This window comes from Sceloporus occidentalis, unplaced genomic scaffold (genome assembly GCF_023333645.1).
Source record: "Sceloporus occidentalis isolate IW3139 unplaced genomic scaffold, rSceOcc1.0.p SCAF_4, whole genome shotgun sequence".
In the NCBI taxonomy this organism is placed as follows: domain Eukaryota; kingdom Metazoa; phylum Chordata; class Lepidosauria; order Squamata; family Phrynosomatidae; genus Sceloporus; species Sceloporus occidentalis.
The window spans coordinates 3,823,569-3,839,662 of NW_028316984.1; the positions used below are offsets into that span (position 1 = coordinate 3,823,569).

The 16,094-nt window shown below is 41.5% G+C and overlaps 1 protein-coding gene across 6 annotated transcripts in view; it reads left to right on the plus strand.

The window, feature by feature from the left end:
- LOC149313433 (platelet-activating factor acetylhydrolase-like) overlaps nucleotides 1-16,094 on the plus strand; it is a 36,019-nt gene that overhangs the window by 6,312 nt on the left and 13,613 nt on the right. For 5 of the 6 annotated variants that reach the window (XM_089523202.1, XM_089523199.1, XM_089523200.1 and 2 more), the window contains exons 3-5: nucleotides 3,321-3,471; nucleotides 4,471-4,564; nucleotides 9,032-9,100. In XM_089523202.1, coding sequence (XP_089379328.1) covers nucleotides 3,321-3,471; nucleotides 4,471-4,564; nucleotides 9,032-9,100 — 314 coding nt within the window. The remainder of the gene's footprint in view (nucleotides 1-3,320; nucleotides 3,472-4,470; nucleotides 4,565-9,031; nucleotides 9,101-16,094) is intronic. The other variant, XM_089523205.1, reaches the window with a different exon arrangement.

Below are 16,094 nucleotides of genomic sequence, written 5' to 3' on the forward strand. Positions count from 1 at the left end.
CCATCCATGACTCAGGCCTACTCCTTCTAGGTTCAATAAGTTCTTATCTTCTAATTTTATCCATTCCTGGATCCAACATAGGTTGTAGGCCCGCATATATAGTTTAAGATCTGGCATTACGTAAACTCCTCTCTCCTTACTGTCTTTCAGCACTTCCCATCTTATTCTTGGTCTTCCACCTTTCCAGATAAACTTTTTAAAATCTTTGGCCCACTGCATTATTGTTTCTTCTTTATAAATGATTGGCAAATTATTTAATAACAACATAATTTTTGAAAGAATGGACATCTTTATAAGCGAAATCCTGCCTAAAATTGACAGGTTTAACTTATTCCATGATATTAAATTTCTTTGGATCTCTTTCCATTTAATTTTGTAGTTATTCTCAAAAAGGTTTGAGTTGTCATTTGTCAGCCAGATACCCAAATATTTGGCTTTTTTTACAAGTCTACACCCTGACTTGTTCATTATTTTCTCCTCATCATTTTTCTTAACATTTTCGAGTAATATATTCGTTTTGTCTTTATTTTAAACCCTGTATAATAACCAAGTTCTTTTAAGTCACACATTAAATGTTCAATATTTTTAGTAGGGTCTTCTATTATAGCAACTATATCGTCTGCGAATGCTAATATTTTCCTTTCTTTTCCTTTTATCTTATTACCTTTTATCTTATCATTATTTCTTACAGCATTAATTAGTATTTCTACCACACTAATAAACAATAGCGAGGACAAGGGACAACTTTGTCTTGTCCCTTTGTTAATTTGGAATGTCTCTGTTTTACTACCATTAACTTTCAATTGGGCGTATTGTTGTTTATAAATTTGTTTAATGTTACTTACAAACCACTCTCCTAATCCCATTCTAGTTAGGGTTTCGAACACAAAAACCCATCTGACGTTGTCAAGTGCCTTCTCGGCATCGACAAAAAGTAGAGTTAGTTGTTTTCCTTTATTCACATTATAATATTCCAAAATATTAAGTATTGATCTAATATTATCTTTTATCTGTCTACCCTGTAGAAAACCGTTTTGATCTCTTTTTATTAATAAATTTAACACCTTTTTAAGCCTTTCCGCTAATACCGATGCATAGATTTTATAGTCTACATTCAGTAGAGAGATTGGGCGATAATTTTCAACTAAAGATTTATCCCTTCCTTCTTTTGGGATTAGCACAACAGTTGCTCTTTCCCATGTTGCAGGTATTCCGCATTTGGTTATTTGATTTAGTGTCTCACATAATGCTTCTACCAGTTCAGTTCTAAATATTTTATAAAATTTAGCAGTGTAACCGTCTGGCCCTGGTGCTTTGCCTTCTTTTAACCTCTGTATGGACTCCAGAACCTCTTCTTTACTAAACTGAGCATTTAATTTCTCTCTCTGTTCTTTATTGATTGTATCTACTTTCTTTCTGTCTAATAATTGTCTCATTTCTTTTGCAAAATCTGGTGCTGTCCTCCCTTCTTGATATAGTTTTTGATAATCTTTAAATGCTTTTTGATACCTTCCTGATAGTTTATTATTTTACCATTTTCGTTGATTTCATCAATTATTTAAAGTTTCTTGCCTTTTTAATTTTTTTAGCCAACCATTTGCCAATTTTATTAGCACTTTCAAAGTTCCTTTGTTTTGCTTTTTTTCAGCTCCACTGCTATTTCATCTGATTTCTGCTTTAAGTTGTCCTTCCAGAAATTTTATTTTATTCTTAATTTTGTTATTTTTGGGTTGTTTTAATTTCTCCTCATTTTCCCTCAACTCTTCAGTTAACAGTTTCTGTTTTTCTAATCTGTTTTTTTATTTCACTTGCCCTCTGTATAAGGAGACCCCTTACAACTGCTTTAGTGTTTAGTTTAATAGAATCATAGAGTTGGAAGGGACCGCAAGGGCTAGCCAGTCCAACCCCCTGCCATGCAATCAAAGCACAATCAAAGCACCTCTGACAGAAGTAGTTGGTTTTCTAGGTATGTATGCTATTATGTCTTATGTTCTCTGTGTTTGATGTGTTTTGTTTTATTTATGTGCATGTTAATCTGTATATTTATGCTTATAGTATATTTATGTGTATAGGTTTACATGCTCAATTTTTTTTAAAAAAGACTAAAAATACTGAGCAAAAAGATTTCTCTCTGTGTTGTTATTGTTACTATTACGATTATGATTATGATTATTTACTTATAACCCACCTTTCTCCCAATAAAGGGATTTAGTGGACCTGCAGCCAGTGGAGATATTACAACAAGAGAGTTGCGTGTTCCACAGCCAGTTCCACTTAGCAACCTAGCTGCATCTCTTTGCGCAAACTGAAATTTCTGAGCACTTTTCAAAGACAACCCTTTTGTTGTCCTCCTCCTCTTTGTAACCTTAAAGGGATTTGGGCTTTACTCGGGGGAGGGGGGGAACAAAAATAAAACAAGACAAACATAGATGCTTATCCTCATGCCTTGCTTTTCTGCCATATTCATATTGTCATGAACAATAAATCAAACATTTGTCCTGTCTTTCATTTATTGCAAAATGAATTCACATCATATAACCAGCTAGATTCTCTAGTCTATACCATATTTCAGACAAATAGGATAATTTGTTTTGTATAGCATTTGACTATTACAGTGTTAGAGAAAGACACGGTAGCTATACCAGAACCTTGGTGGCGCAGTGGTTAAATGCCTATACTGCAGCCACTTACCAGCCAGGAGCTCAGGGTTGAATCAGCCTGGCATCCTTCCAAGGGCACTAAAATGAGTACCCAGCTTGTTGGGGGCAATTAGCTTACACATTATAAATGGCTTAGGGAGTGCTTAAGTGCACTGATAAGCGGTATAGAAATGCACTTGCTATTGTTATTGCTATACAACTGATCTCAGAAAAATGTCTAGCTTGTGGGTTTCATCACTGTTGTGCTAGTTGTTTTTGTTTTAATCTACAAAATGCGTGTAGAGCATTTGCATGAACAATACCCACCTGAAGTACAAAGATGTGAAGTCCACAAAATCTTTTATTGCTTCATTGTGCTGGTTGCATTAAATTGTCACAAAGGAACTGGTACAGAAATTGAAGAGAGACTAAATGCGACTCAAGTTATGATAAATATGACTTCTTCCACATTGAGGGAAAGTTCAAAATTAGTTCTTACTCTGTTTCTTAACAACAAATAAAGTTTGATTGAGAAACATAGGACATTTTAATTGTAAAGTTTAGGGCATTTTAAAAAATGATTGGGTTTAAGATAGAGTACAGCTAACTTATTAACTCATGTTTCTTTTCATTTTTCCCTTTTTCAGTTTAAACAATTTCAATTTTGTTGTTCAATAACAGGGAGTTTTTTTACGTCTGTATTACCCTGCCCAAAATGGAACAAGTAGTGAAGAAACATTGTGGATTCCTAAGAAAGAATATTATTATGGACTAGCTGATTTTCTTAACATACGTCGGACATTAGGAGAGTTCATTTTTGCCTGTTTTTTTGGTAAGTTTTGGACTAGATTATGAATAGATTCAGTCCCAATAAAAAATATTTTCTGCAGATCTTTTGCTTCAGCTCCTTGCTCTCAAGTAAAAGGATTATCTTTGTGTGCCACTTAGAAGAATATGTTCATATTGGTTACCTTCAATCAGCACTGTTCATGACATAGATTCTGATGATGTGATTCTTGTACAAAAGATATGTATCCCAGGATATCTGCATAGGGAAATGGCATTTAGCTGGTTTTAAATTTCATATCTCTTATAGTATTTTGCAGAATTGGGGCAGGGTCATTTTCGTGCTCTTGGGAAGAAAGGAGTAAAACATTACTTCTGAAATGTGGTGAAGAGTGTTCCAAGAGCATAAGAATATGAAACTCTATTCACATTGGATTGTCTGGATCTGTTTTGAGAAACAAAAACCCACTAAAATTAAGTTTATAATATTAACAGTGTGGCTCACACAGTCATATTCTTGCCTTGCTTTAAGGTTTCACTAATAGCAGAACCCATTGAAACCAGAATATTTACTTTCCTATCTTCCATGCATCCAAAATGACATAGCATGCTGTCTTAAGAAAACTTAAACAGCTTTCAGGGATAGGGTCAAAAATTATATTTTTGGAATGCATGAATGCTTTGCAATTATAGTAAAACAGATCTCAAAAAAGAAAGGCAAACCTCTCTTATATACTTCCAAAAGGCAAGTTACATACCTGCAGAATTATTAAGGTCCATCTCACCCCTGGAAAGTACAGAAAGTGCATCTTCAGGTTTACAGCAGGGGAGTAGGGCAGTGAATGGGGAAATCACTTTTGGGACAGCCCGACTGAATAATTTGGCTGGTCCCACCTCAAACATGCACAAGCCCATTGGAATATTTGGAATGTGTAAAGAAGTTTTGTTCTAGAAACATAGGATTGTTTGCATGAGAATATGAAATTCAAGTTTCCTAAATCATAAAAGTTAGAAATATTACCAACAGCTCTTCTGTTCTGTCTAGGCTCAGTGACATGTCCAGCAAAATGGAATGCAGTGTTCAAGCCTGGAGAAAAATACCCCCTCATTATTTTTTCCCATGGACTTGGAGCATTCAGGTAATATTGCATTTTAGTAGTGTAGTATATCTCTGAAAGAATGAAGCCGATTTCTGATACTTGAATGTATCCAGATAATACCATAATCCCGAAGAAACATATTTGAAGGGATGTCATATTGAGGAGGGAGCTTGTTTTCTGCTGCACCAGAGAACAGGACCTGGAACATTCCCTTCATCTACCAAGCTGGTAATTTCATTCATATATATATATAGATAGATCAGATTTATCTGGCATGACTTGTTTTCTTAAATTCATGTTGACTTTTTGTCATTATGGAATTGCCTTCTAGATGTTCACAGACTCTCTGTTTAATTATCTGCTCTAGAAGTCTGCTGGGACTTCTCCTGTTCTCCAGTAGTTCTCAAAGATTATTGCCAATGGCAATTTTACAGTTCTTTTAATACCCTTGGATGTACCGTGTGCCCGCGTCATACGCAGACACGCCTTATGCAGCTTCCAGCATATGCTGGAAGCTGTGCCAGAATGAGCAGCACCACATGCTGGGAAAGGTGATGGTGCATGCGCCGCTGTGGGCACAACCCCATTCACTTGAATGAGGCTTGAGCATCCGTGTTTTTTCCCTTACGCGTGTGGGGGGGGGGGGGGTCCAGAACGGATCCCCCATGTAAGGGAAGGGACAACTGTAGTTCATCTGGTCCTGGAAACTTATATTCATTTAGATTAACCAGATATTCCTGTACTATCTATTTATTTATTCTGTGCTGAAATTCCCCCATTCTGTCCTCTGATCCATTGTCCTCAGGGTGAGCACACTTTGGCTTTTCTGAGAATATTGAAGCAAAGAAGGTGTTGAGTAATTCTGCCTTTTCTCTGTCCCCTGTTAGCATTTTGCCATCTTCTCCACACAGTGACCCTACCATTTCCTTCTTCCTTTTGCTGCAGACGTACCCCCCCAAAGCCCTTATATATACCATATATAGTAAGAGTATAATAGAAATGTAAGCATCATTGAAGATTTTCACACCGGCACTCACCATGGATTTTGACATGGGTGCTTATCGTGGGGTAAACACCAGTAAAATGTCCCTGAAGCACGAGGGTGTGAAAGCCGGTTGCGCTTCTGAAGCATCAGGGAAGTGTCCCCTCACCTCTACCGTCCTTCAGTCATTCATGGAGCAGCCATTTCCTTTTAACGTAAAGTTCCTGTTAATAGGAAATGGCTGCTCCGTGAATGAATCAAGGACAGTAGAGGTTACAGGACACTTCACTGACGTTTCAGAGGCGCGACCAGCTTTCACATCCTCGCGCTTCAGGGACATTTTACTGGCGTTTAGATAAGCACCCATGTCAAAATCTTCATCTTGCTTGCATTAGGGCTGAATGAACTACATCCAAGGGTATTAAAGTAATGTAATAACAGAGCCGCTGGCAATAATCTTTGAGAATTCCTGGAAAACAGGAGACGTCCCAGCAGACTGGAGGTGGGCAAACGTTGTCTGTCTCTTTAAAAAAAAGCGGGGGTGGGGAGAGGACCCAAACAATTTCTGTTCAATCATCAACCCCAGCAAAGGTTCTAGAGAAGATCATTAAACAGGCAGGCTGCAGGCATTTAGGAAGAAATGCCATAATCATTAAAAGTTAACATGGGTTTCTCAGAAACAAGCCATGGCAGACTCACCTTATTTTTTTGATAAAATTACTAGCTTGTTAGATGAAGGGAATGCCATTGATATAGCATAACTTGATTTCAGTAAGGCTTTTGACAAGGTCTTCCATGATATTCTTGCAAAACAAGCTAGTAAAATGTAGGTTAGACAAGGCTACTGTTAGGTGGATTTGTAATTGGTTGACCAACCAAATCCAAAGAGCTCCTCTTCATCCTGGAGAGTAGTGATCAGTGGGATGCCACAGTCCTGTTCAACATCTTTATGAATGACTTGGATAATAGAATAGAAGGCATGCTTATGAAATTTGCAGATGACACCAAATTAGGAGAAGTAGTCAACACTCCAGAGGACAGGATCAAAATTCAAAATGACCTTAATAGATTAGAAAGCTGGACCAAAACAACTGGGAGAAATGTAAGGTACTGCACTTAAGCAGAAATGAAATGCATAGATATAGGATAGGGGACACCTGGCTTAACAAGACTAGGATCTAGGAATCCTAGTAGACCATAGGTTATATATACGAATTAAATTAAATACTAAATAAATAAATACATATTACATTAAATAAGTTAAATATTATTTAAATTATAGTTAAATATGTGTGATGCAGCAGCTAAAAAGGTAGTGCAACTAGTACCACTCTATTCTGCTTTGGACAGACCTCACCTGGAATGCTGTGTCCAGTTCTGGGCATCATAATTCAAAAAGCTGGGGCGTGTCCAGAAGGGGCCAACCAAAATGGTGAAAGGTCTGAAAACCGTGATCTATTAGGAGTGACTTAGGGAGTTGGGTATGTTTAGTCTGGAGAAGAGAAGGCTAAGAGGTGATATGACTGCCCTGTTAAATATTTGAAAGGATGCCATACTGAAGATGGAGCAAGTTTGTTTTCTGTAGCTCCAGAGATTAGGACCCAGAGCAACAGATTCAAAGTATAAGAAAATAGATTCCACCTCAACCTTAGGAAGGACTTCCAGACAGAAAGAGCTATTGTCAATAAAGATCTCCTAACATAATGATAATTAATTTCTTTATCCATTTTAATATTATCATACCAAAGAAATTCATGCCACCCAAATAACTCTTTGAAGGGTGGTGAAGTCTCCTTCTTTTGAGGCTTTTAAACAGAGGCTGGATGGCCATCTGTCAGGGGTGCTTTGATTGCATGTTCCTGCATGGCAGAATGGGATTAGACTGGATGGCCCTTGGGGTCTCTTCCAACTCTATAATTTGATGATTATTTATTTATTTTTATTTATATATTTATTTGTATCCCGCTTTTTTCCCCAGGACTGGGACTCAGAGCAGCTTCACAGCATTAAAAACAGTACAATTAAAAACATTTTTTAAAAATGTAAATTAAAAAGAATTTTTAAACTGGTCCAATGTCCCAGCCTGTCCTTATAGCAATTTCTTCACCTGCCAGCGGAAGGCCATAAAAGAGGGAGCCATTTTGATCTCCCTGGGCAGGGAGTTCTAGAGTCTAGGGGCAGCCACTGAGAAGGCCCTTTCTCGTGTCCCCACCAACCGTGTTTGTGATGGTGCTGGGACAGAGAGAAGGCTTCTCCAGAGGAGTCCGGGTCAGTTCATACCAGGAGAAACTGTATGCCAAATAGTGTGGACCTGAGCCATGATTAGGCTTTTATATGATTTACATCTTTCAGTAAAACACAATATTTGTTTACTGATTGTTCCTATTAAATCTGAACATATGTAAAAGGCCAATAAACGAACATATATAATAATACATAAAGGTACATAATAGAGCATACAAAGTACTCTCAAAGTTCTTTTGATTGAACTTAGGCCTGAAACAAATGGGCTTTTTAAGGCGGCTTCTGGGTGGCTTGGGGGTTTAGATGACGTTTAGATGATGTATGCCCCCAACCCACACCAGGGCTGTGCTCAGGCCACCTAAGTCAGCCCAAACCAAGCCCAGGAAGGAGTGGATCTTTTCCGTTCCTTGCAGCGGTTCATTTGGACTGCATTGGGGCTGCGCACTTGTGGTTGCCATGGTCCTGCTGCAAACAGTGCCAGTGTGGCCCCAGTCCACCCTTTTTGGCCCTCAGATTAATTGAAATATTGTTTCTGAATGGTATTCCTTGCACTATAAAATGAAGTTATTAAACAGAAGCAACTGACACTGGATACTAGTCCTAACAATGAATAGTTGCTAATAAACTGTTGAAGGTAAAATATTTAAATTGAAACAGTCATGTTTTTCATGTAAGAGGGTTGGGAAATAGTGATAATAGCCAATTTTAAAATATAAATATAGATATGAAAAATCACTTTAAAAAACCCAGGAGTGGTTAAAAAAAATATCATTTGGTTTGAACCAAGATTTAAACCAGCGTGATTTAAACCTGCCAACCATGTTGAAAAATAGTCATAATACACCTTTAATAAGACATGAAGCACGATAGGGAAACTGGATAGATTAAATATCTCTCTCAGCCTCATCTCCCACTCCTGAGTTGCAGATTGAGGATAATAACACCAGACAATACTGTTGACTACATATCAAAAATTGTTGCCTGGATTTGTTTCTTTTCCTATATCTTCCTCATCTCTTTTTTCCTCTTTTATGTTTTATATATGAAACTGTACACTTGCAAGTAATTTGGTTTGTAATCTTGTGTTGGTTTGTGTTCCTTTGCAATCTTAATAGTTCATGCAGAAACTTTAAGGTGTTTTCTAAATAAAGCTAATAATATCAAAAACAGTAACATAATAATAATGAGAAATAAAGCAAATGTAACTGGCACATGGCTTATGAATTCTGTCAGAATTGAACTAATCTATATATATTTAATTGTCTTGTTTATATCAACAGAAGTATATATTCAGCAATTTGTATTGAAATGGCATCTCAGGGTTTTGTTGTTGCTGCTGTTGAGCACAGGTATGTATTCTACACGTGTGAGTTTCTTACAGGTTGAGAAAACACGTATTTAAACAAGTACTGTGTTCATACTGTAAATGTGGAAGATTGATCTACTAGAATTAGAACTGAAGGGTCCAACTACACAGTAAGAGGCATTCATTTTTTTTTATTATCATGTTTCCTTTCACACTGAGGTTTCCTCAGATATACTATGCTTCAATAAAATTAGACCTGCAAATCAAGATCATGTTTACCTTCCAAATACCAATCAGAAAGCAATGCAGGCCAAACACAAAATAAACAATTGAGTACAATCATATGCTATGATATCTTTTTGTCATATCATGTGATTGTGTTCAATGGTGTAACTCTCACCAGTCGACGAAGCATCTCTTCTGAACATGTGATTAATGTATTGTCCCGTCTATAGTACAGTATATTGGTTGGTGCCAGTGTGGTGTGGTGGTATGTGAGATGAACTATGGCTCTGGAGTGGAGACCAATGTTCAAATCCTCACTGAGCCATGAAACCCACTGAATGTCCTTGGGTAAGTCACACTCTCTCAGCTTCATAGGATGGCAATGGCAAACCCCCTCTGAAGAAACTTGCCTTGTGATAGGGTTGCCATAAGCTGGAAATGACTTGAAGGTACACAACAACAACAACAAAATCCCTTACACTAGAGAAATAATGCACATGTCACTACTTGAACTGCCATGGCTCAATGCTATGGAAATCTCAGATTCATATGATCTTGGAAGAGATTTTAAAGATAAAATACCTGAAGAAACAAGTGTTTTACAGTACTTACTCAGAATTATAAAAGGGCAACTAGAGAGACTATATGGAACAATGCTATAATACTGCTGCAAGACTTGTCTATGCCCAAAGATCAAAGGAAGATGTAATTCCAACACAAGAACATTGGTTGGTATAGATTTGGGGGAAGGAGACAGTATTTTGGAAGGCAGGAGTGATACAGTGGGCCCTTGGTATCTGCAGGGGATCTGTTCCAGACCCCCCCCCCCCGCCCGCCAATACCAAAATCTGTGAATGCTCAAGTCCCATTGTCCTTAATGGCGATGCAGCCATGTGGCACAATGGGACTGGAGTCCCCCAAACTCCCCCTTCCTTCACTGCTTTCTTCTCCTCCCTTCCTCTGCCCCAGCTTGACTTTGAGGCCAGAGTCTGCCACCCAGTCAACCATGGGCCCGGCTTGAGTCTCGGATCCCCTGTCCCCAGGCATAGCACCCAGGATGGAGCCTCTGGGCTGCAAGACTCAAGCCTGGCACTGGCTCCCTCCGGCCAATGGGGCTCTGGGGATTAATCTAGAGCTCCCGTGGCTGGAGGGAGCCAGCACCAGGGCTGGGGCTTGCATCTCAGAGCCCAGAGGCCCCATCCTGGGTGCTAGGCCTGGGGCAAAGAGGAAGGCAGGAGGGAAGGAGGGGAGGGAGGAAAGGAGGAGGGGATGAAGGACTTTTATCCCAAATGGCAGCACAGCTGTATGTGTGCTACCATTGGGGACAATGCAGGCTTGCCATCCACAGATGCTCAAATCCACAGATGGCAAATCCGCAGATAAGGAGGGCCCACTGAAATAGTCAAACTGTTATAGAGGGAACAAGGCAAATAGTGCAAGGACCCAACAGTGGGAGGGGAAAAACTTTACACAGGCAGTTAGCGGGGAAGACCCATGGTCTTAGATGTACAGATTATGGTATTTTAATTCATTTTAAGGGGAGTATACACCCTTTCTGGTGTTGAAAGGGCCAGACATTGTGGGGTCTGTTTGCACCAGAACTGGGGCTTGGACCATGCATCACCCAGTCTCCCTGCCAATTAAACAGGGGGAAGGTAATTTTATTTAACCCATGTAAGACAGGGCTTTGTTATTGTCTATATGAAAACCAATAAATTGCATATCATTCTGCTTCCATTTCTTCTCTGTGTTCCATTCTATATTGTCCATTTTCCAACAGGACTCTTTATATGTCACCACTTATCCTTTAAATCTCTTTTCTATATAAGGCTTCATGTGCTGAATTCCAAAAGGGGTAATTTAGAATAAAATGAAACTTTATATCTTCAAATTGTCAGTGAAGATCTCCTAACATAACAATGATTAATTTCTCTATCTGTTTTGACTTTCTCATACCAAAGAAATCCATGCCACCCAAATTTGAGATAAAAGTCACAGAATCATAGAATCGTAGAGTTGGAAGAGACCACAATGGCCATCCAGTCCAACCCCCTGCGATGCAGGAAATCTCAATCAAACCATCCCCAACAGATGGCTATCCAGCCTCTGCTTAAAGACCGCTCCAAAGAAGGAGACTCCACCACACTCTGAGGGAGTGTGTTCCACTGTCGAACAGCCCTTACTCTCAGTAAGTTCTTCCTAATGTTGAGATGGAATCTCTTTTAGCTTGCATCCATTGTTCCAGGTCCTGTTCTATGGATCAGCAGAAAACAAGCTTGCTCTCTCCTCAATATGACATCCCTTCAAATATTTAAACAGGGCTATCATATCACCTCTTAACCTTCTTTTCTCCAGGCTAAACATCCCCACTCCCTAAGTTGTTCCTCCTTTGGGGGTCACTCGACCCTTTCTCGGGGGTTGCCAAATTGGGATACTTCCCTGCCTCCCCCTCCTCCCCCGCGGGTGCCGGAACTAGCGAAGGAACCCGCAAGGAGACGGGGACGAGGCCGCGTCCGGCTTCTCAACTTCCCCTTCTCGCTGCGGCTGCCGGTGAAGGTACCCTCAAGGAGAAGGGGCCAGGGCTGCCTCCACCTCCTCCTCTTCCCCTTCTCCTGACGGGTGCCGGCAAATGCATCCTCGAGGAGAAGGGGCTGGGGCTGCGGCTGCCTCCTCCTTTTCCCCTGCTGCCCGCGGGTGCCAGCAAAGGCACCCGCGAGGAGATGGGGATGAGGCCGCGGCCTCCTCCTCTTCTCCCCGCGGGTGGCAGCGATGGCACCGCGAGGGGACGGGGGCAGGGACGAGGCCGCCTCCTCCACTTCTGCCCACGGGTGCCAGGCACCCGCGGTAGAAGGGGATGGGGATGGGGCTACAAGCCCCAGCAGTCTTTGCAGCTGGAAGTCCCACCCCTTCTTTACCAGTGGCCTCCCTGATTGGTTGGGAGGCCAGGAAAGGGTGGAACCTCTGGCTGCAAAGGCCGCTGGGGCTTGTAGGCGGTCAAATGTCCCGCCCCTTCCTGGCCTCCCAACCAATCAGGGAGGCCGCGGGCGGGACTTTCAGCTGCAATGGGGGTCGCGGCCCAACAAAGGTTGGGAACTGCTGTCATAGGACATGGTTTCCAGACCCTTCACCATTTTAGTCACTCTCCTTTGGACATGCTCCAGTTTCCCAACATCCTTTTTGAATCGTGATGCCCAGAACTGGACACAATATTCCAGGTGGGGCCTGACCAAAGCAGAAGATAGTGGCATTATTACTTCTCTTGATCTAGACACTATACTTTTTATTGATGCAGCCTAAAAATGCATTGGCTTTTTTAGCTGCCACATCGCACTGTTGACTCATATTCAACTTGAGGTCTACTTGGACTCCTAGATCCCTTTCACACGTAGTCTCGTTCAGCCAGGTGTCCCCCATCCTATATCTGTGCATTTTATTTTTCTCCGTGTTGGCCCAGCTTTCTAGTCTATTCAGGTCATTTTGAATTTTGATCCTGTCCTCTTGTCAGAACTCCAAAGTCAATTACCAATCAATATTCACAGGTTCTATAGTCACTGTTCATCTTGCTTAATAATTGCTTTAAGTTGTAGTTCTGCCTGCTGTTAGGGATGGGGGGATGGGTTTGCTGGTAGCTAGTTAGTTGCTATAGTTTGCTGCCTGGGAATGGAATGCAGTGATTAGGCAGAGACATCTGTGAGTGTCTTCAAGGCCAGGGAGTCTGCTTCTCATGCATAGAGGGGGGGTGCAGTGCCCACAGGAAAAAAAGGTGGGAGGGAATGTGTGTTTTAACTAGGTGTTTGAGGCTTGGCTTGTTAGATTCTGCTTAAACGTTTGTCTGGTCACATCTACCTGTGTCTTCAATAAACTTCATTTCTTTTTGGAACAAGTTGTTGTGGATTTCTGGGTGGAAGTTGCTGGATCTTACACCTCTGGAGTATTAGCTTTTCCTCCTAATTTGGTGTCATCTGCAAATTTGATGAGTATGCCCCCAGTTTTGTCATCCAAGTCATTGATAAAGATGTTGAATTGCAATTGCAGTGACTTTGTTTTTCAATGTTATCCACTCCTTCAGCCACAGCAAATAACAAGCATAGTAATATAGTAATACTAATAATAATAATACATTTTATTTCTTTCCCACCTTTCCTCAAGACACAATTTTAATTGATTTGCATTTTAACACAGTGGGCCCTCCTTATACACGGATTTGAGCATACACGCATGGCAAACCCGTCCATTGTCCCCCTCCTCTCCTCCCCTCCACTTTCCCTCCCTCCTTCCTTCCTTAATTTCCCCCCTGCGTCCCTCCCTTGTTCCTTCCCTCTGTACTTATCTCCTCCTTGCCGCTGTCACAGAACCTCCGTCTTGCTGCCACCGCCACCTCAGCCTTCTCGCCACCATGGCGGGGAAAAAGGCCAGGTGGGGGTGTTGGAGGCCAAGAAGCCTCCTGCCCGCCACCCAGCCCTTCCACGGAGATGGCGGCAGCAGAGAGGAGGCAGAGCAGCAGCGCCAGAGGCTTCCTCACCACCTCAGCCTCCTCGCCACCGCCGTGGAAAGGCTGGGTGCTGCTGCTGAAGACCAACAGGCCTCCAGCCCACCACCTGGCCATTCTGCAGCGGCGGCGGTGAGGAGGCCAAGGAGGCCTCTGGTGCTGCTGCTCCGCCTCCTCTCTGCCACCCCCGCTGCCACCTCCACAGAAGGGCCAGGTGGCAGCCCGGCGGCCTCTTGGCCTCCAGGAGCAGCACCTGGCCTTTTCCTCAGCCCTGGTGGCAAGGAGGCAGAGGCAATGGAGCAGCAGCACCAGAGGCCTCCTCGCTACCTTGGCCTCCTCGCCACTGCTGCTGCCACTGTGGAAAACCAGGTGCTGCTCCAGGTAGCCAAGAGGCCTCTGGACCACCACCTGGCCCTTCTGCAGTGGTGGTGGTGGTGGTGGTGGAGAGGAGGCGGACCAGCAGCACCAGATGCCTCCTTGGCCTCCTCTCCGCCGCCGCCACCTCCATGGAAGCACCAGGTGGCAGGCTGGAGGCTTCGTGGAGCAGCAGCACCAGAGGCCTCCTTGCTGCCACTGCTGCCGCTGTGGAAGGCCAGGTGCTGCTCCTGGAGGCCAAGAGGCCTCCAGACTGCTGTCCGGCCCACCGGTGGCAGCAGCGGCGGTGTGGAGGCCTCTGCTGCTGCTTCTCCGCTGCCTCGGCCTCCTCGCCGCCACCACCTCCGACGAAGCGCTGGGTGGCAGGCTGGAGGCTTCTTGGCCTCCAACACACCCACCCGGCCTTTCCCCCAGCTGTGGCGGCAAGGAAGCCAAGGCAGTGCGACAGCGAGGAGGAGGTTCCGCGCCGGCGGCAAGGAGGAGGTGAGTACAGAGGGATAACTGTTTTAACTTTATTAATTTTAAAACCAGCCAGGTCACCATATTCTTTCAAGATTGAGTTTAAAATCTCAATACTCTCTAAAGGGTCCTCTAAAAAATATCACAAGATCATCAGTAAAAGTCTTTAACTTAAAAATGTGATAATGACTCCCTCGATTGCTTTTTCTTCTCTTATCACCTGCTGAGGACCTCCACCACCAACAAAAATAACAAAGATAATAAAGGATACCCCTGCCTGTTTTCCCTTTGAAACATTTTTATTTGTGTATTTAATATGCCACTTTTTTCCTAAATTCGAGCTAGGGGTGCTCACAAAATATGTTTTTAAAAGTCCAATTTTAAAAGCACAATTTAAAAAATCACATTAATATAACAAGTTTAAAATATAAAATCACTAAAAACATATTATCTTAAAAATATAACCATGCAGGGTTTAGTGAAATCTCCATTTTTCAAAATCTGAGCTCACTGAATGTCATTTATTGATTTAATCCAACCAATAAAATTCTTCCCAAAATTCATCTTTTCTGGTATTGCAAGTATAAGTTTACATGTCAAAACACATATTCTTTTCTCGTTCGAAAGACTCTTAGTGGTATATCCTTAAAAAGTACAAATTCTTTTATTGTCAGTTATCAGTATCTTAAGGTGATGTAGCTATTTTGTCTCACAAAATAAATGACCACATCTCTTGGCAAATTCCTCTCTGGTTGCCATTGAATCCTGTATGAAGATTTTGTCTGATTCCAAATATATCCCTTATTTTGGTCTTTCTAGTAGACCAGGCAAATAAAGCTCTGCTTATTCATTATAAGACTGACCCCCAACCATAAAATTATTTCCATTGCTACTTCATAACTGTAATTAAAAATATGCGTTTTTTGATGGTCTTAGGCGACCCCTGTGACACCCAAAGGGGTTGCGGCCCACAGGTAGAGAACCACTGAGTTAAGGGATTTTTCTAGATGATCTTAAACTGAATAATTTCCCTTTTTAAAAAGTTGAATGTGACAACTGTGGAAGAGACCTTCTACCTGTTCTGCCTTGTAAGAAGTTATTCAGGGTTCTGTCCCCATTTAATTTCATAACAATTGAAAGTGTTCTTTTTATTGGATTAACAGGTATGAGAAATTCTTAAAATTTAAAGTTATAATTAATAATGCATACCATTCAGACTACAAATTCTCTTTAGTAAAACATCCTGAAATTAAATTATGGATTGCTCAGTACAGAGATTAGTGAATATTAATGAACTTATATACAGTAGAATATAGAATACAAAGATATAGCTGTGTTAGTCTGTAGAATCAGTATGTAGAAAGATCTTGTAGCACCTTTAAGACTAACTAAAGAAAGAAGTTGGCAGCATGAGCTTTCGTACACACAAGTCAGATGCATTTGGACAGGAATCACTGTGGAAGCAGACTTATGTCTACAAAAGCTCATG